The 23,320-nt window shown below is 43.0% G+C and overlaps 2 protein-coding genes across 7 annotated transcripts in view; one reads left to right on the top strand and one right to left on the bottom strand.

Moving 5' to 3' along the window:
• The window catches only part of Papln (papilin, proteoglycan like sulfated glycoprotein), a 34,348-nt gene extending 30,340 nt beyond the window's left edge, over positions 1–4,008 (top strand). The window contains exon 28 of the mRNA XM_035445866.1: positions 489–4,008. Coding sequence (XP_035301757.1) covers positions 489–664 — 176 coding nt within the window. The 3' untranslated portion in view covers positions 665–4,008. The remainder of the gene's footprint in view (positions 1–488) is intronic.
• Positions 2,909–23,320, bottom strand: part of Numb (NUMB endocytic adaptor protein) — a 104,245-nt gene continuing 83,833 nt past the window's right edge. For 4 of the 6 annotated variants that reach the window (XM_027418454.2, XM_027418457.2, XM_027418456.2 and 1 more), the window contains 7 exons: positions 20,402–20,476; positions 17,618–17,758; positions 12,272–12,476; positions 10,400–10,690; positions 8,528–8,677; positions 5,933–6,079; positions 2,909–5,016 (listed from right to left, as the gene is read on the bottom strand). In XM_027418454.2, coding sequence (XP_027274255.1) covers positions 4,298–5,016; positions 5,933–6,079; positions 8,528–8,677; positions 10,400–10,690; positions 12,272–12,476; positions 17,618–17,758; positions 20,402–20,476 — 1,728 coding nt within the window. In that variant the 3' untranslated portion in view covers positions 2,909–4,297. The remainder of the gene's footprint in view (positions 5,017–5,932; positions 6,080–8,527; positions 8,678–10,399; positions 10,691–12,271; positions 12,477–17,617; positions 17,759–20,401; positions 20,477–23,320) is intronic. The other 2 variants (XM_027418458.2, XM_027418459.2) reach the window with 1 other exon arrangement.

Raw genomic sequence — 23,320 nt, 5'->3', positions numbered from 1 at the left:
TACAAGAAACTCCTAGGAAGGTGGAGGGTGGCACAGGGGCTATGCTCTCAGTGTACCTTTAGAGCCATAGTTAACAGGGCTTTTGAAGATTTGATTTCTCAGGTGGAAACCAGGAAAGATGGGGCTAGGAGACAGGCAAGCTGAGGAGCCTGGAGGACAGAGGGAGCAGCACCAGGGAGGATGACTGCTTTCCTACGCCTGGCCCTACCTGTTCTTCCTCCTAATCTGGCAACACGGCTGTCAAGTGGCTCTTCAGCTCTGGACAGTAAAGGCAGGGAGCTACTTTGAAAGAGCTATCTATCTGATGGTCCAGTCAGTAAGTGGGAGTTTGGGACAGGTTGTGCACTGGGCTGAGGCCACAGATAAGAATCACTAGTAAGGCCAGCAAGGGGTGGAAGCCATACTCCCTTCTGGCCGATCAAGCATGTGTGGACCAGGTGAGAAGCTGCAGCAGGAGCGCTGCCTCAACCCTTTCTCTTGTTCCGTAGCACCAGCCGCTCAGTCCAGGGACCTGGGCAGGGAGTGCATCGACCAGCCGGAGCTGGCCAACTGTGCCTTGATCCTGAAGGCCCAGCTCTGTGACAATGAATATTACTCCAGCTTCTGCTGTGCCAGCTGTTCCCGCTTCCAGCCAAATGCTCAGCCTGCCTGGCAGCAGGGGTGAAGGCTAGCTGTGATGCCCATTCCGGATAGTTTTCTGGGGAGAAGGGATGGTAAGACATGGCTTGCAGAATGAGTCACTTTTCAGATACTGGCCCTCTGGGAGATCCAGGGTTAAGCCCCAGCAGCTGCTAGCCTCCCCCTGAAGTGCTCAGCAGGGTCTGTCTAATGTGACCTCAGACTGCAGTCAAGAGGAATCGCCTATACAGAACTGTTTCTTCACACCTTCTCTATAATCTCTGCTGCCTTGAGGATCCTTTATCTGAGATGCTTGGGACCAAAGTGTTTTAAACGTTGAACTATTTGCAGACTTTACTAATTGAGCATCCCTAATCTAACCATCTGAAATGATCTGAAGCTTAGAACACCCACATGCCATGTCAGCCTTCAAAAATGTCTGAATGTTTGATTTTGAGTGAGGGATGCTCAATCTGTAGAGGGGATCCACTCGGCACACCGAAGAGCAGGCTGGGTGGGGAGGTTTGTGACATGGGGGGAGTGGCACTTGCTCAGTCACAAGTGTTCTGTGCTAGAACCCAAAGCCACCGGGTCAGATGGTGAGCTCACATTCAGGCCTTTTCTTCCTCTCCCCAGGCAGTGGCCCAGCTGGCTTCAATGCCATCACTGTATGGAGCTCACAGTGATGTTTGGGAAGTTTTCAGCAAGGCAGAGCACAAGCATTGGGGCCTCTAGATAGGGATGTGAGATGAAGAAGCCAGATAGCACTGTACTCTGAGTGTGGAACAACTGGGAAAGAACTATACTGCATCCGGGCGGTGGTGGCACACGCCTTTAATCCCAGCACTCGGGAGGCAGAGGCAGGCGGATCTCTGAGTTCCAGGCCAGCCTGGTCTCCAGAGCGAGTGCCAGAATAGGCTCCTAAGCTACACAGAGAAACCCTGTCTCGAAAAAACCAAACCAAACCAAACAAACAAACAAACAAACAAAAAAAAAAACAAAAAAAGAACTACACTGCAGAGATAGGTCTCAAAGCCCTCCTGGGGTGGTCCCACAAAGTAGGCTGGGAAGGTTCATGTGCTTCTTCCTTTACACAGCTCACTGGCCTGCTCTGAGCAGCAGAGAGGAGCCATGCTTCCTTAAGTGGGAATCTGTAGATCAGAGTATCTGTTGCTAGAGAAAAGTCAGAGCTATGCTAAAACAGCAGCTGGTGGTGAAGCACTCACTGTTAAGCATGATGACCTGAGTGTGTGCCCTAGAACCCACACATAGTGGAAGGCAGAATGGACTCAGGCAAGTTGTCCTCTGACCACCACCACCACACACACACACACACACACACACACACACACACACCACATAAACCTGGGAATGGTCAGCCAGCCTGGGCCATAGAGTGAAACCCTGTCTCAAAGTAAACAACCCCAAACTCACCAAACCCAATTAGCAGGATGGGGGATGTGATGTCACCGTTGGGGAAGTGGTTTTAGTAGTCTGAGATGCAGGAAGGGATCCCTCATCTTTCAGAACCTCTGAATTCTTAATAATGAAAAAGCCTGCACTTAGTGAGCTTCCAGGCTTCCCCACTTTAACTCCTGCAGCAATCCTACAACCCTGCCTACATCAAAGGTTACCATGGGACCAAAGGTGACATCAGCTAGAAAACAAAGCTTCATGTGTAAGTGGTGTCTTGGGCCATCTTGCTCAAAAAGGAAAGAAGCAGAGCCTCTTTGAGAGCTGAGAAACATCTGGGTGACAGCTGTTTGCAGGAACAAGTAGGGGGCTGAGAGGTGAGGGGTAAACTAGACTTAGGGTTACTTAGCCTGCTATACAGAGCAAAACAAACCACCAAAGACAAACTCCTGAAGACGTAAAGCACAACTTAATATACTCCCCACTGAATTTGATTTAACTGGCCTGATGAATAGGTGTTTTGTGTATGTGTGTGCACTGGGGAATCTCAGGCATGCTGAGCACACTGGGCTACACCTCAGGGAATTCCAATATACAGCTAAGGCTGAGAAGCAGTGCTGTCAGGCAGTGGCGGTGCACTCCTTTAATCCTAGCACTTAGAGGTAAGCAGATCTCTGTGAGTTCGAAGCCAGCCAGGGCTACATAGTGAGACCTGTTTCTATACATACAGCATTGTGACGCCACCTCTGGGGCTGAGTCCCGGCTTCGAGGTGTAGTCCATGCTGTTGCTGCAGATTAAACTTTGTGAGTAAATAGAATCACAGATGCACTCATGTTGGCAGTAGAGAATTAAATAAAACAACACAAAACTATAAACTCATTTGCAAATAATAGCCCTTCACGGGCAAAAGCTTCTACCATGAACATTTATTTTTGTTAAAGCAGATTATAAATTTTCATCAGTACAAATATATATATGTATATATAACTTACATTTGATTGTAAGGCCAACGTTCAGAAGTGGAAATGAGATGGGGTCTCACGTTGTTACCCGAGGTCAAGTAGCTGCAACTGGCATGGGATGTTCTGTTTATGGCGGGGAGGAAGGGAAAACGGACACACAGGGCAGATAAATCCAGAATCCTCATCCCTATAAAACTTATGGGAACAAAATTTCAAGGACAAAACCCATTAAGACCCACACTATAAACCAACACAATAGCCTGTGTTCCCTTTTCTGGATATGATTATGTCATTGTCACCTTAATGATAAAGGATTAACATAAAAGGAAATTGCAATGATACATAAAATACACATTCTATATGGTGTAGATTGATTCCATTAAAATAATGACATTAGAGTTTCACCATAGGTTTAAAACAAGGACAACACTGCTTTCATTTTATTTAAAACTACAACCTAGTGACTGTACTGGTCTTCAGTATGATTGTTGTTGCAATGTGCTAGTTACAATGAATGATCACAAACAAGCCAGGGCTCCTGCCTACAATTCCCAACCCTCCCTCTTTACTTCAATAGGCATCAATGATAAATCAATCTTATGTACAATTTCTTACAACTAACCTGCTCACTTTTGGCAAGATTACTTACAACTCATACAACTTTTTAATATTGAGAACTATTTAAAATATTCTAGGTGCATAAAAATAAAGATTTTGGCTTTTTTGATATATATATATATATATATATATATTTATAATATTTATTCTGTTACTCAAAATGGAAGCTCAGCTTTATCGGCAGAACACAGCTCTGCTGGGCAGCTGCTGCTGAGCTCTCCTGTGAACCCGGAACATGGCCTGCCTTACTTCCTAGCCTGCACAAGCCACACTGTTCTCCATCAAGCTCTCCATCAAGGCAGTACTAGGAGGAATGGGCGCCTGGCCTGAAAAGTGAAGGGAGATTGTTTTGCTTACTGTTGTGTTTTATATTCCAGTAAATGTGCTTTGAATACAGATTACTCTTCAGACACTTCTGCCTCTCTGTTGCCAGAGATTTGTAAGGTAGGAGAGGGGCCAAAAGGCAGCATTTCCTTGACTTCCCTAGCACAGCTGCAGGGCGGTCCTCTCCAGGACTGCTTTCCTCACTCTGTGGACATCACCCTCACTGTACTCTGTGCGTGGACTTGCAACTTGGGACCTTTGGGATTAGTGAAAAGTGTACTGATCAGGAAAGCCAAGTCCGCTTTGCTCCTCTGCCCCCTGTCCTTGCCTAAGTACAGAAAAGACATGTCACAGAGATTGTCTAAAGTTCTATTTCAAACGTCTTCTGTAAGTCGCTGGAGAAAGGGTTGGTAGGGGAGGGGTTAGTGCGCTGCTTGGACTTGCTTTCTAATGCAGCCCATTGAGCTTCGAAAGGATCCACTGGGCAGGTGCCTGCAGGGACCTCTGCATGCCTGCTTCCTGAGGCCAGCCTGCCATCATCTACACCATTGAAAGCTGCAGAACCATTGAGGTGCTGAGCAGGAGGCTTAAAGAAGGGACTGATGGTAGCACTAGTTGTCTCATACTGAGGGAATGTCTGCTGGTTGGCCAGGCTTGGTGACTGATGGGGATGAGTGGCCTGAGGATGGCCTGCAGTGCCAAACACGTTGGCTACCATCTGGGATGGGGTAATGCCCACTACAGGTACATTAGAGGCTGGATAGGGCATCCCATTGGCCACAGGGTAGGACTGGGCAGGGACAAAGGCTGGCTGCAGGGGTGGGACCACACCCACTGGTACAGGCTGAGAGGCGAGGAATGCATTTCCTTGGAAAGGTGGTGCTGGTGGTGGGGCAATGGCAGCAGGTGGAGGAGGCTGAAGGGCTGGCTGCAGAGGGGCAGCGGAGGCCTGTGGCTGCTGGGCTCGGACGCTCTTTGATACTTCTTCTAACCAGCGGTCAGCCTCAGAGGGAGTACGTCTGTGACCAGCCTGGAAGAGACCTGGAGAGGCAGCACCCGAGGACTGACCCCACTCAGTCCCTAGAACCAACAAGATAGAGACAGGAAGGAAGGATTAGAGGTCGTTCTCACTTGATAACCTTGGTTATGTGAATGATCCTAAGACATGGAACGTGCTCCATGATGGGACACTTATGGTTCTGGTAGAGGGATTGAAGTGTCACTAGCCAAGAAGTTCTGTTTTGGTAGGACAAGCCGAACCTGTCAGAATATGCTGTTATCTTAAAGCATGTTGATACTATTCAGCTACGGCTCAAATGCCCTGAACCAAGGCAGCTGACCGGTGTTAAAAATGTGTCATGTTGCCACAGTAGAGAAACTGGCTTATACTTTGGTGGGTCAAAGGGCTGGGCACAATGGTGCATGCCTGCATTCCCAGAAAAAGGAATTTGAAGCAGTAGACCAAGAGTTTAAGCAAGACTGTCTCAAAACCCTAAAAACATGAATAATAAAAAGAAAAAAAACACATAAAGCCGGGACTGGTGGTAGACACCTTTAATCTCAGCACGCAGAGGCGGGCATCTCTGTGTTTGAGGCCAGCCTGGTCTACAGCATGAGTTCCAGCCCGAGTTAAATAGGTGAGACCCTGCCTCAAAACACCCCAGAAAAGCTAGTAAAAAAAAAAAAAAGTGCTCTTTTTGGCACTTCTGGTAGGTGTACCATGCAGTGACTATTTATAGGCAGCCGAGTGTGCTGCTAAAGCCAGTGACAAGGCTCTCTGGAGGTGGCACAGGAAACGGCTTACTAAAATCCTATGGTAGCCAGGTTCTACAGTCCTGAGAAGCTCCCATCTAATCTTTCTGTTCCCAGGTTTAGAGCCTTTTTCACAGCCACTTCTGGCTGGGAAGGAATATATTCTTTATAGTCTTCACCAGGTAACTGGCTGATTTTAGAACCTGCTCCCAGAATTCCACTTCAACATCTGTGGCTACCTTACCCGGACGTATGGCTGCAATTTCCTGGTTAGCAGCATCAGGGGCATGGGCCCAAGGGTTGGTTTCACGCACAGGCATTGCTACAGGTGCTAGAGCGGTATTGGCTGGCTTAGCAGCAAGCACATAGAAGGCTGAGTCAGTGCCATTAGCTATAATGGGAGCAGACAACATTGATGGAGTTAATTCATGCAGGGTATCCAAGCTAACCCCATGGAGATGGGTCAGTCAGGCCAATGTACAGTACTGGTGGGACAGACAAGGCAAAGCAGCTGGTAATGGGATAATCATGCTGTCCTACAGTGGATACACATACTTTTGACAAAGAGGAGACTATCAATGACTGTTCTACAAAAATGTGTGTATGAGACAGGAAATGAAGCCTAACTCATACAACTTCAAATTAAGTTGAACATGACTATTCATATAACTAGGCTTTGGATTAAGTAAATAAAGCAGATTTTGTTCTTCTACACTTTTCCAAAAGATCAAAACAAGCCAACAATAGCCGGTTAAGTATAATTTCTTAGTATGTTCTGGGCACCAAGCTAACAATATTTTATACACATCAAATTTAATTCTCTCAAAATCCCCCATAACTCTGGGATTGGGAAATAAGTTCCCAGATGTTCTACAGATACCTAAAACTGTACTGTGTATTTACCTACACCTTCATACTAGGATAAAATTTAATTTATAAGCTAGCCACACTGAGGTTTTAATCACAATTATTGTAAGAATATATTATAATAAATTTACTTAAAACTTATTAATTCTTTATCTCTGGAATTTCCTATTTAATATTTTGAGATAGTAGTTAACCACAGGCAATTGAAACGTCAGAGAGAGAGACCATGAATTAGGGGGTCAACTATAGTATGTCTATACAACAGGTGAGAAATCAAATGGTATGTTTTACTTTAACACATTTGTCATTTACTGAAAAAAATCGACTTTATATCTTTAAGTCTTTCCCCCATGTAATATTTATAGTATTCTAAAGTGCTGATCATTTCCTTTTACTCCTTTATCAGTTTCTAGTCTCTGTTCCAGTTCTCCATCATATTAGTAGCATGGAGCAGACAAGTGCCTTCCCCTGCTCTATGACAAACTGCTTCTTTAGGAGTGGACAGCCATACTTCGGGTGACAGTATTGTTTACCTGGGACTGAACAAAAACAAAACCACCTTAGCCATAGACTAGAAGCCCTTTAAAGACAAAAGACTCTGCTCTGTTCATGTTTTCCACCCAAAGCCCTGTAAACAGACAGGGTCAGTGGGATGTAATTGGTTCAGGAAGATCTGAGTTTAAATCCCAGATGTACAGTGTGGGCAATTCAGCTATCTCGGGCCTCAATCCTTCCTTCCTTCCTTCCTTCCTTCCTTCCTTCCTTCCTTCCTTCCTTCCTTCCTTCCTTTATGAGAAAGGGTTTCTTTATGTAGCGTGGATGTCCTGGAACTCGCTTTGTAGACCAGCTTCGCCTGGAACTCAGAGAGATCCACCTGCGTCTGCCTCCTGAGTGCTGGCATTAAAGGAGTGTGCTATTGGCACCCAGCCATTTTTCTTATATGTAATGCCAACCTCAAGGAGCTATTTGAGACTTTAAGATAATGTGTGAGGATTTTCATGGTGGCAGGCACTGTTAAGTGCTCAATAGATCAAGCTTATTTTTTCTAATACTACAAATGTCTGTCAGATAGAAAGAAAAGCTATGATATAAATCACATATGATTATAGGCATTTGCTTCAAAAGAAGCAGAGATGAAAACCTAGGCCCAAAACAAAGGTGTCTGGAAGCATCTTCCAGAGGTAATGGCACTGACCGCAGGGCAGTCCTATCTCTGCAATCTCAAAGGAAATGGCAATGGGCAGGTCATTGGAGCTTTACTTTAGAAGTCACTGATTTAAATTACATAAATTATTTGTTGATCTATGAGTGAGGACTTAATTTAGCAGGGGGTGGGGCCCTCTAACACTGAAGTAACTATTGTCACAAAGGCCAATTTTACAGTATTTGTTATAGACCATAAAATGAACCAGTGAGGCAGAAAAAGGCTTCTACTTTGAGTCTCTCAGACAGGAGGAAGTCCAGGTGTCCTTAACTTTAACACCACTCACATTTTGGAATGGGTAATTCTTTGCTGTAGGAGCTGCCCTGTACATTGAAGGGTGTTTGCCAGCATTTCTGATGCTGTAATTCTGATGCTGTAATCCCAAAATGTCTCCATACAATGAATGTCAAATTTTCCCTGAGGAGGCAAAATTATCCCTGGTGGGGAATCACTATGCTAGAAGGCACAGAGCCTGAACCAATCCTGATAACAGATTTTGTAAAGCTGGCTGGCTGCTCTGACCGTTGAAGTCAAAAGGCAAACAAAGTGGTGGACTGGGGTTACTGAAACTCTTACTAGAAGATGAAAGACAGACGTACATGTGCCAAATGATGAAAGCGGGCAACTTAGGAGAGGAACAAAGCCCGAAGAGGTGGCTGGGCAGGGAGATGAGGATAATGGCAAGCTCAGATGCCAACTTCTAGTTCACAAGCAGCATGCCAACAGGGTTAGTTTCAAAGAGAACAACTGAGGTCAGAGGTCACCAACCTTGTAATACAGGAGACTGTGGTGCCACCAATGTAACTGGTTTGGTCATTGGGGCAGAGGAAAAGGGGTCCTCGGAGGGTGTGCTAAAGGCACTGGTGATCTGTGAACACAGGGAGCTGATGCTCTCTGCCTCTCCTTCTACCTCTGGCACTGCAAGACAAACACAATGGTTCTAGACAGGAAATAGAAAAAACCTGAAATATGACAGCATGGTGTAAACAGCCATTTTTCACTCTCTCCCTTGCAGAAGGACAAGTTTTAACTGTCAGGATACACAATCAGCTTCAGTAAATTAATTGATGAACACTTCAATTTTCAGACAGGAAAGCAGAAAACATCAGTAAACTATGCACTAAGATAGAGCATCTTTCTCTGCAAATCCCTAAATGTCTTTAGTTCTTTTTATGACATTGTTGGGAATTTGGTACTTGTTTATTGTTGTTGTTATTTTTTTTTTTAATGTGAGGTTGTTTATAATAGCTGGATCTTTTGGGAAGATCTCTGCAATCTGTAAGAGTTGACTGGGGCGCTGGAGACATGGCTCAGAGGTTAAGAGCACTGGCTACTCTTCCAGAGGTCCTGAGTTCAATTCCCAGCAACCACATGGTGGCTTACAACCATCTATAATGAGGTTTGGTGCTCTCTTCTGGCATGCAGGCATACATGCCATAACACTGTATACTATACATAATAAATAAATAAATCTTTGAAAAAAAAAGTTGACTGGGTCCTAGAACTTATGACCTAATCAGGTTCTAGAGCCATCAAGCAATTTTATCAAAAAAAAAAAAAAAAAAAAAAATAGGGGTGTGTGTGTGTTTAAGGCTAGATACAAAAGCTTTCTCCTGAATCCAAATATGACATGTCAACACTTTCATTTTCTTTAAAACTTCTAGTACATGAACTGTGGTATCCAAGAAAAGTGAACTGAAATGTAGGACGCTAAAGACTCCTTAATACTAACTCTGGAAAGCCAAGCAGGAAGATTGCTTTCATCCAGAGTTTGGGTCCAAGCAAGTTTGAGATCCTGTGTGGGAAAAAAAAGACACTGAAAACACTTCCTTATTACTGAGCAAATAAATGATGTGTACTGAACCTTTGCTCTCTGTGAAAAAGAGACTTCTATCTATGATCATCTGCCCCAGAGGGACACTGCACAGAGGTACCTCAAGCATCTGCAGTTTGGGGGTTGCCGAAAAGACTTCCTGTGATCACCTACCTCCAACTGTTCTTTAAGCCTAGTTTTATTTGTCCACAGTTCTTACCTCCCTGTACTTTATATGTTGTCTGTAGAAGTGCCTACTGAGCCAGAGCTTTCTCATGTTCAGTTATAGAGACAGTGTGTCTCAGAGGGAAGCACTATAGGGTCCATAAAAGCACCAGCCACATCTAACACTTTAGTTCCAGATCACATGATAAGGATAGAGCTCACAGGCTGGCTCTAGCTGAACAGAGGACACACAGGTGAGGAATCAATGTGAGCAATCTCATGCTTCTGCTCAACAACAGACCTTAGATTTGTATAAAAGAGCCATTTAGAATGTGTTCTCTATGAAGCCAAACATAAGGAACACTTATCCATTTCTTCTGTTCGTTTGACAGTGGTACTTACTATTAACCTGTAAATGCTTCTAAAGCCTCTTTAATTCTCCCCGGTCCTATGCAGCACATGAAGAATGGGAATTTGGAACCCTTGATGTTTGGAAACAGGCAGGCTGAGAGAACACATCTACACCAGGACAAACACAGACCTGTGGCTCTGTCAACTACTTATGGGCCCTAGTTTGCTTTCATCTGAAATGACACACAGTATAGCTAACAGCTTCAGAGAGACAGGAGAGGTGACGGCACATCAGAGCTAGAGCATATTACCTGCGTTTTTTATTGGGAAATCAGTCTTCCTCTGCATAGTGGAAGGCAACTCATTGATGCGTAGGGATAGTTGGCGTTTAAAGGGTGACATCTTCTGGCTAAGAGCAGGAAATCCCCGGAAGGAGCCTTGGCGAGCAAGTTGTTCAATTGGTGCATGCCGGCGTGGTATGGCATGAGGGTTGTTCATCTCCAGAGAAGCAGTGGTATCCGAAGTTGGAGAGGTGGGGGAGGATGGGGATGGAGCAGTGTTGCCAGGAGCCACTGACGGACCAACAACTGCCTTATCTTGCTCTGCTCAACAAAACAAAACAAAAAACAAACAAACCAACAACAACAACAAAAAAAAAAAACAAAGAAAAAGACCTTAGACCTCAGCAGTGACCTTCAAATACCCTGAGTTGACAGAGCTGAGAGCACAGAAGCCCTCTTGTTCTTTTCTGTTCACATGGGAAGGAAGTTTCACTGGGGGAAGGGAAGGGTAGGGAAGGGAAGGGAAGGGAAGGGAAGGGTAGGGGAGGGAAGGGAGGGAGGGAGGAAGGGGAAGGGAAGGGAAGGGAAGGGAAGGGGAAGGGAAGGGAAGGGAGGGAAGGGAAGGGAAGGGAAGGGAAGGGAAGGGAAGGGAAGGGAAGGGAAGAGAGGGTAGAGAGAAGAGAGAAACAGAAAAGAGAGAGACCTGCCTCCTCAGAGAAATGGCAGAGAGAGAGAGAGAGAGAGAGAGAGAGAGAGAGAGAGAGAGAGAGAGAGTGCGAGCAGTCCTCTTGTTCTCTACCGAACCCACATCCCATGTCTTACATAAGACAGGCTAGAAAATGGTTCAGGCCCTCTGCACTCTGACACATGAAGAGTTAGCAACACCTGCTTGTCTTATCCTCTACTAAGACTGAACAGACAGGACTGGAGACATGCTCAGTGGTTAAGAGCATTGGTTGTTCTTCCCAAAGGGCCCAGGTTCAATTCCCAGCACCTATATGATGGCTCCACAACAATCTGGTGAGCAGATATATAAGCAAACAAAATACCTACACACATAAAACAAGTTAAAAAATCTTAAAAATGATTTTTTAAAAAAAGACTGAACAGGGGCTGGAGAGATGGCTCAGAGGTTAAGAGCACTGACTGCTCTTCCAGAGGTCCTGAGTTCAATTCCCAGCAACCACATGGTAGCTCAACCATCTATGAGATCTGATGCCCTCTCTGGCCTGCAGGCATACATGCAGGCAGAACACTGTATACATAATAAATATAAAAAAAGAAAGTTATTTGTTCTACTGAAAAAGACTCAATGTTGGCCCTGGGTTTCTGCATACTCTCTCACACAGACAAGCATCCATACAAAAGTAAAAACACCAACATGTAAGCACTCAGGATTATACCAATATCTAATCAGCACAGTATCAACATTTACTCTCTGCCAGTATCATAGCCAGTGTTTGTGTCTCTAAATCCTGGGGCTTGTGCTTCATCCTCCAAGATGGTGTGTCTTTGATGGTACTTGTGTCTCATAGAGACAGACACATAAGAATTAAATGTGTTCTCTGCAGCTTCTTCAACTGCTTTTCACCTTCCCCCAAGGAGCTTACTATAAGAATATGTTTTTTAAGCCACTCTAAAGAAAGAACTTTTGTAAGATTTTCAGTTTTGTCTTTAAAGTCGTCACACATTGCTGAGAGATCTCTCTTTGAATGTATGATGTGGATGGGGGATAAGGAGTGATAAAATAGAACCCATATTAGCAATGCTCTATCAATGGGCTACATCCGAAATCCCAAGAGTTCTTTTTGTCTGTAGGAAACTTGTCTCTGATAGCTTCAAATACAAACCTGTTTGGAAAATCTAAATTAAACAAACACACCACAGAAGAACACACTGTACCTTTCTTGGCATCTTGCAACTGTTTCATGATCTCCTCTCTTTCTGCTTGTTCAGTGGCAGTTGTGACTCGGAATGATCCTTCTCTTGTAAAAGTGGTTCTACTGGCATCAAAAGTAGCAGTGACTCCACACTCCTTCTCCCGTTTCTGTTTCCGCTCTAAACAGGCTGCAAAAGCACAGCCCACAGCATGGCTCAGTCTTTCCCCCTGCAGAGAGCAGGTTTTGAAAGCTCTATGAAAGTCACAGCACCAACAACTACAAACACATACAGCTATTGTAAATTCCAGTTTAAAATTAACACGCAAAATGAACTGTCTTTGTATTCAAGCTTCCAGTTTTCCTTTAATTTTTAAGTGTGTGTGTGTGTGTGTGTGTGTGTGTGTGTGAGAGAGAGAGAGAGAGAGAGAGAGAGATATACAGAGAGAGAGAGAGAGAGAGAGAGAGAATACAGAGAGAGAGAGAGAGAGAGAATACAGGTACCCTCAGAGACCAGAGGTGATGGATTCCCCCTGGAGCTGAAGTTTGAGAAGGTTGTGAGCTGCTTAAAGTGGTGCTGGGGACAGAACTTGGGGGCTCTCTGCAAGAGTAGTGCTTTTCACTACTGAACCATTTCTCCAGCCCACTAGTTGCTTTGTAAAAGGGGAATTGCAAGAATATTTGGCAGACATGTCTAAGAAGCACTGGAGAGGCAAGAATTTCAGGAGCCTGACTGCACTGCCAACATTTCCGGGGGGGGGGGGGTATTTACAAACTTAAAAACAACTCCCTATTAAAAGGGACTCAAGTAAAGACTTTGCTTTGTCTCCTTCATGCCTTCCCTATATTTTAGCTCTGTCATTCACAACTGCACGTCCCAACCACACAAAGGCAAAAGTGCAAACACAGTTGCATCTATGCCTTACTTAGAAATGGAACTGATTTGCTTATGTGTGGCAAGAGAACGGAGTTAGGTAAACCAATCATTATTTTATAGATACATTTAATTACCCAGAGTCAAGTTTATTATTATTTTTTATGTGCCATAAAATATGGATATTTCATTCCAACTCTGGGAAACACATCCTTCTATCCAGCATTCTAAGTTAACTGGCAATAACTGGGAAAACGGAAGCAGATTCATATGTTTAAATATGTATATGTATGTTTACATATGCATATGGTTAGATTTTAGTCTCAGAGACATTTATATCTCCATTCTATTTGCTCTCTAATAAATTCTCTTACAAGTCATGGAATGCACTCCTAGTACTTCTACTTCAGTTGCTTCATCAATCTCTCTCTCTCTCTTTTTTTAAAGATTTATTTATTTATCATGTATATAGTGCGTGCCAGAAGAGGACACCAGATCACATTACAGATGGTTGTGAGCCACCATGTGGTTGCTGGGAATTGAACTCAGAACCTCTGGAAGAGCAGCCAGTGCTCTTAACCCCTGAGCCATGTCTCCAGCCCCTTCATCAATCTCTTAACATTACTTGTGTTGTCATTAATTTGTGTTTAAATCACTTGTATCACTGGTCAAACTGTTTATTTGAAAACATCATGGAAAAATTTCTAGCCATGCTCTGTCAGTTACCCATCCGTTACATGATTTGTCACCATTCTTTGTCACTTGGGACATCTTACGATTCTCTATGCAGGCTCCCACTGCCATCTACTTCAGCTTCTAGTGCTGTACATATCTTTATCTTCTGGATGAGACTGCCCGGGATCCCATGAGCTTGGGGTCAGGTATAAACTGTGTAGGGCCTGCAGTGGATTTCGATTTCATCTTTGTTGCAGAGGCAAGTGCTTCTGGAAAAGGTACTGAATGTTTCAAGTCAGGCGTTTTGGCATATATTTCATCAGACCTTCCTACCTTAGGCTCTTCCTTTGGTTCCGGGAGTGATTTTTTTTATTTTTTATTTTTTTTTTTTTTGGGTTTTTCGAGACAGGGCTTCTCTGTGGCTTTGGAGGCTGTCCTGGAACTAGCTCCTGTAGACCAGACTGGCCTCGAACTCACAGAGATCTGCCTGCCTCTGCCTCCCGAGTGCTGGGATTAAAGGTGTGTGCCACCAATGCCCGGCCAGGGAGTGATTCTTTTTCACTGCTTTTTGTCCACAATGACTTAATGGCTTGATAAATTTGCTGGCTTGTAGTATATGCCTTTTTCCCAGTTATCTTTGCAATTATTACCGACTGAGGGAGGTAACAAATAGTTGCTCCTAATGAAGCCAATCCTAGTGGATAAGCAATCTTCTTAAACCTAGTACCTTTTCTTGCTGAAAGCAAACCCACCAGTCCTGAAGCTGTAATCACTCCCATTTTAGGTAGAAAATCTTAAGACAGGGTTTCTCTGTGGCTTTGGAGCCTATCCTGGCACTCACTCTGGAGACCAGGCTGGCCTCGAACTCACAGAGATCCGCCTGCCTCTGCCTCCCGAGTGCTGGGATTAAAGGCGTGCGCCACCACCGCCCGGCCTTAGGTAGAAAATCTTGAGGAGGATTCTTCAGATAGACATATGCAAACTGTACTGTATCCATTATCCCATCTGCATAAAGATATAAACACCATTGCACCAGCCAGTATAACAAACAGTTGTAGTATGGATGGATGCAAAGCTCATCTGTAAATAACCAGGCTGTTCAACATATTTAGAATAGAGAGGAGGTGCAGTATATATGGGGAGCTGTTCTGGTCTTACTAGCTGCTTTTTGGGGTCCTCTTCTTTGGCCAGATGTACATTTATAGATGCGTATGTCAGACCTGCAGGCATAGTTGTCAACTTTCCCATCCTAAAAGCCACCATACCTATGACCCTCTCAGCTCCAAGTTTATCATTTTGTAAGATTATTTTTTTGTGAGGGCTACTGTATTTTAAACCATGTGCCTACTATAGAATAAAAAAGTTAAGAGCTGGTAATAATAACTGCTGATGTCATTCACAGTGAGAACAGTTCTCTGGTAACAGTGAAGTTTTTGCAGTATTCTCAAAATCCTACTATGTAGGCAGTTGGGAACAAGGCAGTTTGCTGGATTTTAATGTTAACTATGATAGGGGAGGTGATGTTTAAAATGCTCGTTGTGTGTAAGATATCACATAACTGTGGTCCTCTGCCTGCTCATTTAAAGACAGGCAGACTTATTCTAACTCTAGGAAGATGGTGTAAAGCCAGGGTGTTAAATCATGAGAGGGGAATGAACACAACTGGGGTGTGTGGGTTCCAAGGTTCTGAGACCACATGCATCCAAGCATCACGGTTCCAAGGATAAAGACGTCCTCTCTTTCCATCTCTCCTCTCTCTAAATGTTTATTACTTTTATGTCTTTAAGAACTTAATACTTTTCAGGCTGGTGGCACATGCCTTTAATGCTAGCACTCAGGAGGCAGAGGCAGGCAGATCTCCGAGTTCAAGGCTGGCTTGGTTTACAGAGCAAGTTCCAGGACAGCCAGGACTGTTACACAGAGAAACCCTGTCTCTAAAAACCAAAACCAAAACCAAACCAAACCAAAACACAAAACCAAAAACCAAACCAAAAAACCATACCAAACCAAACCAAACCAAACAATCAAACAAAACCCTAAAACTCCGAGATGAGCCAGGAGTGATGGCTCATGAGCCATGCATAAAGACACCTCCCCTCATTTGGGAGGTGGATGCTGGACGGCCAAAGCTTATCCTCAGGTACATAGCAAGTTTGAGGCAAGCCTGGTTACATAAGACTATCAAAATAAATAAAAATTTTAAAAAAAGAGAGAAAAATCACTCCAGAAATTATAAATTTAATGATATATGAAGTAGACTGCTATCATCTAAAAGACTAGTCTTTCATTTTAGGATTTTTTTTTGTAGTTGTTTTTTTCAAGACAGGATCTCACTCTGTAGCCCAGGCTGTCCTGGAACTCACTATGTAGACCAGGCTGGCCTTGAACTCACAGAGGTCCAATGCCTCCTAAATGCTGGGATTAAAAGAGTGAGTCAACTGGCATCATGTTAGAATTTTTTATTATTTACATGAAAGATGAACTTATTCTCTCCCATCCTATTTTCCCACCTCTCTTTCTCCCTATATAGTCTAGGCTGCTTTCAACTTAATTCTCCTGCCTCTGTATCTCAGTGGTGGGATTTCAGGCCCATGTTTGGATGTTTTTCCCCAACTGGCCTAGAACTTATTATGTGGATCAGGCTGGCCTTTACATTGTAGTGACTCCCCTGGCTCTGTTTCAGAGTGCTGGGATTATAGGCGGGTGGCATCACACTTGGTCTTATATGATGGCTTGAATGAGAATGACCCCCATAAGCTGACATATTTGAATACTTGGGTATCCAGTAGGTTGAACTGTTTGGGAAGAATTAGGAGGTGTGTCATTTGGGGAAGGCTCTGAGATTTCAAAAGACGTGGGCCATTTACAATGCTATTTGTAGCTGTTTGCTGTGGATAAAGATATGGGCTCTCAGCTGTTCTGCTGCTCTGCCATCTGGGGCTCTAACCCTCTGAAACCATAAACCAACTTATGGCTTTCTTTTTTAATATGCCTTCGTTTTTTTTTGTTGTTGTTGTTGTTGTTGTTTTTTTTTGAGACAGGGTTTCTCTGTGTAGCCCTGGATGTCCTGAAACTTGCTCTGTAGGCTGACACTGGCCTTGAATTCAGAGATCCACCTCCCTCTGCCTCTCAAGTGCTTGGGTTAAAGTTAAAGGTGTGTAATGTTGTCCAGACACAAACCCTATATATATATTTTTTAATGTTTATGGGTAGTTTGTCTGCATGTATGTCTGTAAACTGCAGTCCATGCCTGGTATCCAAAAAGACCAGAAGAGGACATCAGATCACCTGGACTGAAGCTTAGATGGTTATGAGCCATGTGAGTGCTGGGAATTGAATCTGGGTCCTCTGGAAGAGCAGTCAGTGCTCTTAACCACTGAGCCATTTCTTCAGCCCCAAACTAGATTCTAAGAACAAACAAACAAACTGCAAGCACTTTACTGATGAAAAGCTCCAACTAAAGTTTAGTAACTATGGCAACATATTGTCCTCTTTCACCCCCATTCTTTGCTTTCCTCCTTTCTTTGTGGTGCTGGGGAATGAATCATGGTATCAGCCAATGAGCTCACCAGGTGTCTCTGCTTCCCTTTAATGACTCTAGATCTTAGCCAACTGCTTGGCTTTGTGACTTCCCTCTCACAGGCTCAGACCAAGAGTGAGAATTACTTGAATAAAAGGAATAAGATCTTACAAAGAAGGTACTTTTATGATCAGCCTTAGCATCGAGTACTTACTAAAAGTATAGTGGAACTGCCTGGCTGACATTGGCTGAAAGCAGCTCAGGTAGACTCCTCATAATGGCATATACCATGTTGGACTTACCGTGTCCTTGACAGCCATGAAGCAGTGACAGATCCAGCGCCGAGTGGTGCCATCCCGACATATGTAAGAAAAGGCTCTGTCAAAATTCCTATCTGGGGCACAGAAAGAAACTTTCTCTATTGTCTGGTCAACTATGAGGTCCTAGGAAATGGAAGCACAGGGCAAGAGAAGGCTTATGAGTTAGTTGTGTGGTCTTCTCAGAAGCATCACTGGATGTTCATTCTGCAGTGCAGAGTCCCCTACGTAGGTTTCAACTGAGCTATGAATAGCTGTATCCAGTAGCTGTATCCCATAGTTGGAACAGATTTTGACTAGGAAGCATCACTTCATATTCTAAAGTGCATATGTGTCAGTTGGTCCTAGCTTGAAGCTCTTTCACAGTAACTGGCACGTTCAATTTGACAGTATGCATACATAAATCAATGTTACTGGTTTATTTGCAAATATAGCAAAAACATAGGAAAGTGAGTTCCCAGTACCTTTGGTATGCAAATGAGACTGATACCTAGTATTCTATACTTTCCCTTTTTACAACCAACTGGATTTCTTTTCACTTCAAGTACTGTAATTTTGAGAAGTACAATTTTCTCTTCCAGCCCTAGGATTTTGCTGCTTTTTCATAATTTCTGAGACTTTCTAGTTGCTTATTTGATAGTAGCATTTTTTTCTTTTACATCCCTTAGTAGAGTTGTAATGCCTGCTTTACAAGTTTTGTCTGCTGCTTCCAACACCTAAGTTATTTTGGAGTTGGGTCTTTGCTTTCTCTGTGAGAATGAAGTATATTTTCTGTTTCTTTGTATGCTAGAGATTTGTGCATCACCACAACATAGTTTCTTGCTCAAAGAAAGGTTATGGACCTGAAGCTCAGACTTCGGTATCTATATTAATTTGTGCAGGTCATGGAATGGCCTTGTCACAAGCACTAATTCCAACACTGTATTTAGTCCCTGACAATAGGTAAAATATAAAGGTGGGAAATGGACCCAATGGTGACAAGCCACTAGCTAACAGTACAAACAGTATGGCTCATGCCTATAATCCCAGCACTTAGGAGGCTAGGGCAAGAGAAATGATGCAAATTCAAGGCCAAACTGGGTTGGTGCATAGTGAATTCCAGACAAGACTAGGCTATGGGCTCTCTAGGGCTATATAGAGAGACCCGTCTCTACCGACCCACTCAACCACCAGCAGCTATCATCAATCAATGTAGAAAAGAACAAAATTCATAAATGAGCTGCTACAAGTAGCCACCAAGGGGCAGTATTAATTTCCAACAAGAGCGAAAAACAAAGACACGGTCACAAGCATGACAAATTTGCCTGGTATGGCAGCACAAACTGCAATCCCAGCACTTGGGAGGCTGAGGCAGAGATTGTTAGATCAAAGACAGCAAGATCCCTTTTCAAAATAAATGTCATCCAAAACATGAATTAAAATGATACAAGTTTTAAAAGATACTTAAGTCATTGTTGTTTTTAAAAACATCAAAATTTAAGCCAATTAATATTCTGAACAAACAAAAAACAAAGTCAGCTGGGAGGTGGTGGCGCATGGCTTTAATCTCAACATTAGGGAGGCAGAGGCAGGAGGAGCTCTGTGAGTTTGAGGCCAGCTTGGTCTACAAAGCAAGTTCCAGGGAAACCTTGTCTCAAAAAATCAAAACAAAAAACACAAAACAAAACAAAAAGGGGTGGTGTTAGCTGGAGAGATGGCTCAGAGGTTAGGAGTACTGGCTGTTTTTCCCAGAGAACATGAATTCAATTCCCAGCAAACACATGGTGGCTCACAACCATCTGTAATGACAGCTGGTGCCCTCTTCTGGACTTCATGCATATAAAACACTGTACACATAATAAATAAATCTTTAAAAAAAAGTCAAAAGTCTGAAATGTGCTTAAAAATTATCATACATAGCTGGGTTTGGTGGTGCACCCCTTTAATCCCAGCACTCAGGAGGCAGAGGCAGGGGGATCTCTGTGAGTTTGAGGCCAGTCTGGTCTAGAGAGAGCTCTAAGACAGTCAGGGCTGATACACAGAGAAACCCTGCCTTGAAAAGCAAAACAAACAAAAAAAAATCAGATAAATTGCTCATCAAACCTGTTCTTTGTCTGCCCAACCTTATCCACTTCTAAATTAAGTCCTGGTTAAAAAAGTTTCCTGACTTTAGGTCTCAAGAAAAGTTAGTAATGATTAAGTGATCTTACATATCTTAAGCATTTAGGGTCACTTTCTATTAAATACAAAATGATACCCAGAATATTGCTTGAATCCTAAATAAATTCTTACCTCTAACGCTTAAAATTTACTTCAACTTTGAGCTTTGAGTTGGCTGATTCATTTATCACTTTCTAACATACGTTTTAACAAGGGTAAATTTAAGATGTGGCCTGTCATCTAAAAAATTACAGCAAAAGATACATCACTTTATATATTCATGGATCTGAAAAAAATTAAACATGGAACAAAAATAGAACTCATATCTTAGCATTAAACATTAATGCTTGGTACATGAAATATGCTACATTAAGTGGAACAAAATGCTGAGGTTTTTTTTTATTTTCATAAAGTAAATGAGTTACTAAATTAGTTTCCTAGACACTGAAACAGTCTCTTAAAAGACTGTACTTTGGATATGTAGTAGGATATTATAGCGCTACTACAACAACTTAATGGCATTTTATCATTAGAGATAAACACACACACACACACACACACACACACACACACACACACACACACACACACACACACACGAGCAGTAATATGAACTCATAAAACTCTTACCTTAGTTTTTTCATCCACAACCCTGAGTCCATCCGCTGACACCCACAGAACAGCCTTCACTGCTTTTTTTCCCGTCTTTTAAAAGATAAGGGGCAGGGGGAGACACACATATATATAATGTTAAAAGGAAAGCAAAACTCATCTTCTAAAGAAAATACTGATTGCTGTCTTCCAAAAGTCCCAAGGGGAGAGGAAGTCCAAGCTCAGGAAAGGTGCCCAAAGCCAGATACTCAACCAAACTGCATCAACATTTAGGAAAAAACAAGCCAAAGCTATCACTTCAGAAACACATCACAAAACCATAAGATAAACTAAGTAAAGGAGAAGGGACAGATATAACTAAAACCAAGACAACACATTCCATAAACGGCAAAGAATTTACAACTAGATTCCTCAGCCATTTAAAAACATCAGTCAAGAAAACTAAGAGTCAGATAAATATTAAATACATAAGGAGTTACACCACAAGAACTTATACACATATAGTGTAGACATTAACAGATAAACCTGACCATTCCACTATCCTCTGAAAACCAGTATGACCCTTGGTCACCTGAAATTTTCATGTTAAAAATGGCAAGAAACCTTCATTACCTATGAACCATCTTTAAAATTATTAATTATTCCCTCAAGATTAGCACCACTTCAGCTTAGTTTTAAAAATTTTTTAAAAATGTATATGGGTGTTTTGATTACATGAATATCTGCACAGCAGATGAGGGCACCAGATCTCATTATGAATGGTTGTGAAAGTCATGTGGGTGCTAGGAATTGAACTCAGGACCGCTGAACAGCCAGTGCTCTTTACTGCTAAGCCATTGCTCCAGCCCTGATTTAGTTTTTTAATTTGACATTAAATGCATGGAAACATTCTGAGAGCATAGGACGAATTAAAAACTGTGTTTCGGGCATTCTTTTAGCCAACAGTCTTTGAAGTCCCAGCCCCTTTGGGGCAGGGTCTCATGTACTACCTGTGGACTGGGAGCAAGTGCTTACTTTTTCTTGGGTTGTGGTCAGAAGGCAGATGGCAGCATCCAGGGCAAAGACCTTGGAGCTTCTCTACCTTGCCTTGTCATTTGTGAGTAATTCCCCAGTAAATACATGACTTTCCTTTATTCTGGGTTCTTGTGGACTTCCTAAATACATCCTCACTACTGAGAAAATAAAGGGTTGATTTGTTGTTGCTGTTGTCTGGTTGGTTGGTTTTTTGAGACAGGTATCTCTATGTAGCTCTCTCTGGCTGTCCTGGAACTCGCTCTATAGACCAGGCTGGTGATTTTCCTGCCTCTGCCTCTCAAGTTCTGGGATTAAAGGTGTGAGCAACCATCCCCCAGTTTTTTTTATTCATTCTTTCTTTCTCTTTCTTTATTCTTAACTGGCAGGAAAAAGACTTTTCTTTGGGTTGCCACCCAAACAGGAATTATTGAGAACAAGTTAGTAATTTATATGCAACAGTACTTGATGTCTTTTTTCCATCTTTTTTTCACCTTGGCTGTCCTGGAACTCACTCTGTAGACCAGGCTGGCCTTGAACTCAGAGATCTGCCTGCCTCTACTTCCTGAGTGCTAGGATTAAAGGCGTGTGCCGCCGCCGCCGCCGCCACTGCCGCCGCCACCACCACCACCACCACCACCACCACCACCACCACCACCACCAGCACCAGGTTTATTGTCCTTTCTTAACTTGTCTATGGATATAAGCAAATTAAAACAAAGGCTGAGGGTGGGTATCAGATTGTCACAGAAGTACAGACCAAAGGGATTCCCAAAATTAATTCTTATTTTAGGAGGGTTGGGGTCTCTCTACAGCCCTGGCTGTCTTTGAACTCACAGAGATCCTATTTCTGCCTCTCAAGTGCTTGTACTAAAGTAGTATGCCACCACATTTGGCGAAAGAAAATTTCATAAGAGAGTTATCTATTTTATGTATATGGGTGTTTTATCTGTGTGTGCATCTGTATACCAGGAGAGAGCACTGGATCCCCTGAGACAACAGTTATGGATAGAAGTGAGCTGCCATGTGGGTGCTGGGAATTGAACTCAGGACCTCTGGAAAAGCAGCCAGTGCTCTTAACTGCTGAGCTAACTCTTGAGCACCAAGAGATAATTCTTAAGATAGAATTCTTGATTGGGAGAGAAGAGAAAGGGTAAAAATACCAGAGACCATCAATAATTAAAGAGTTGGGAGGAGATAAGCAGTTCTTTGAAATATCAGAAAAGGAACATAGTCAATGGGACAGAACAACAGGAGAGGAGTATCATTAAAACTAAAGGAGAAGGGTTTCAAAAGTAATGGAAGGCTGTGTCAAATGTGATGTAACAACAAGTAAGGGAAGCAGATGTTAAAAGAGCCCACTGGCTTTAGCAATGAAGCCACTTATAGAAGTTATGATTATAACATTTACGTGTCAATATTCCTAGGCCTGCCTGCCATCCCAGCACTCGGTAGGCTGAGGAAAGATCAGCATGTGCTTCCGATGTTCTTCAGATAGAGAACACAATGAACTCCAGGCCAGCTCAACTGACAAGGAACGTCTTTATCTTTGTTTCTCCCTCTTTCTGAAGACAGGGTTTATCTGTACAACAGCCCCTGGAACTCAACTCTGTAGACCAGGTAGGCCTCCAATTCAGAGATCTGACTGATTCTGCCTCCTCAGCACTGGTAGTAAAGGCATGCACCAACATGCCTGGCAGAAGACTTCATCTTAAAGGAACAAACAAGAGCAAGAAAGATGACTTAGTGGTTAAGAGCATTTGATTTTTGAGAACTTAAATTCATTTCCTACCCCTCACTCAAGCCAAGTGGCTCATAACTACCTGCAACTCCCAGTTTCAGTAGACCTGGAATGCAACACCCTCTTTTGGCCTCCGAGGGCATAGCATTTAGACAGGCACACAACAACTAAGTAAATAAATAGTG

This window comes from Cricetulus griseus, chromosome 5 (assembly GCF_003668045.3).
Source record: "Cricetulus griseus strain 17A/GY chromosome 5, alternate assembly CriGri-PICRH-1.0, whole genome shotgun sequence".
In the NCBI taxonomy this organism is placed as follows: domain Eukaryota; kingdom Metazoa; phylum Chordata; class Mammalia; order Rodentia; family Cricetidae; genus Cricetulus; species Cricetulus griseus.
Note: the sequence above shows the minus strand (reverse complement) of the source record. Positions and strands in the feature narration are given on the sequence as shown.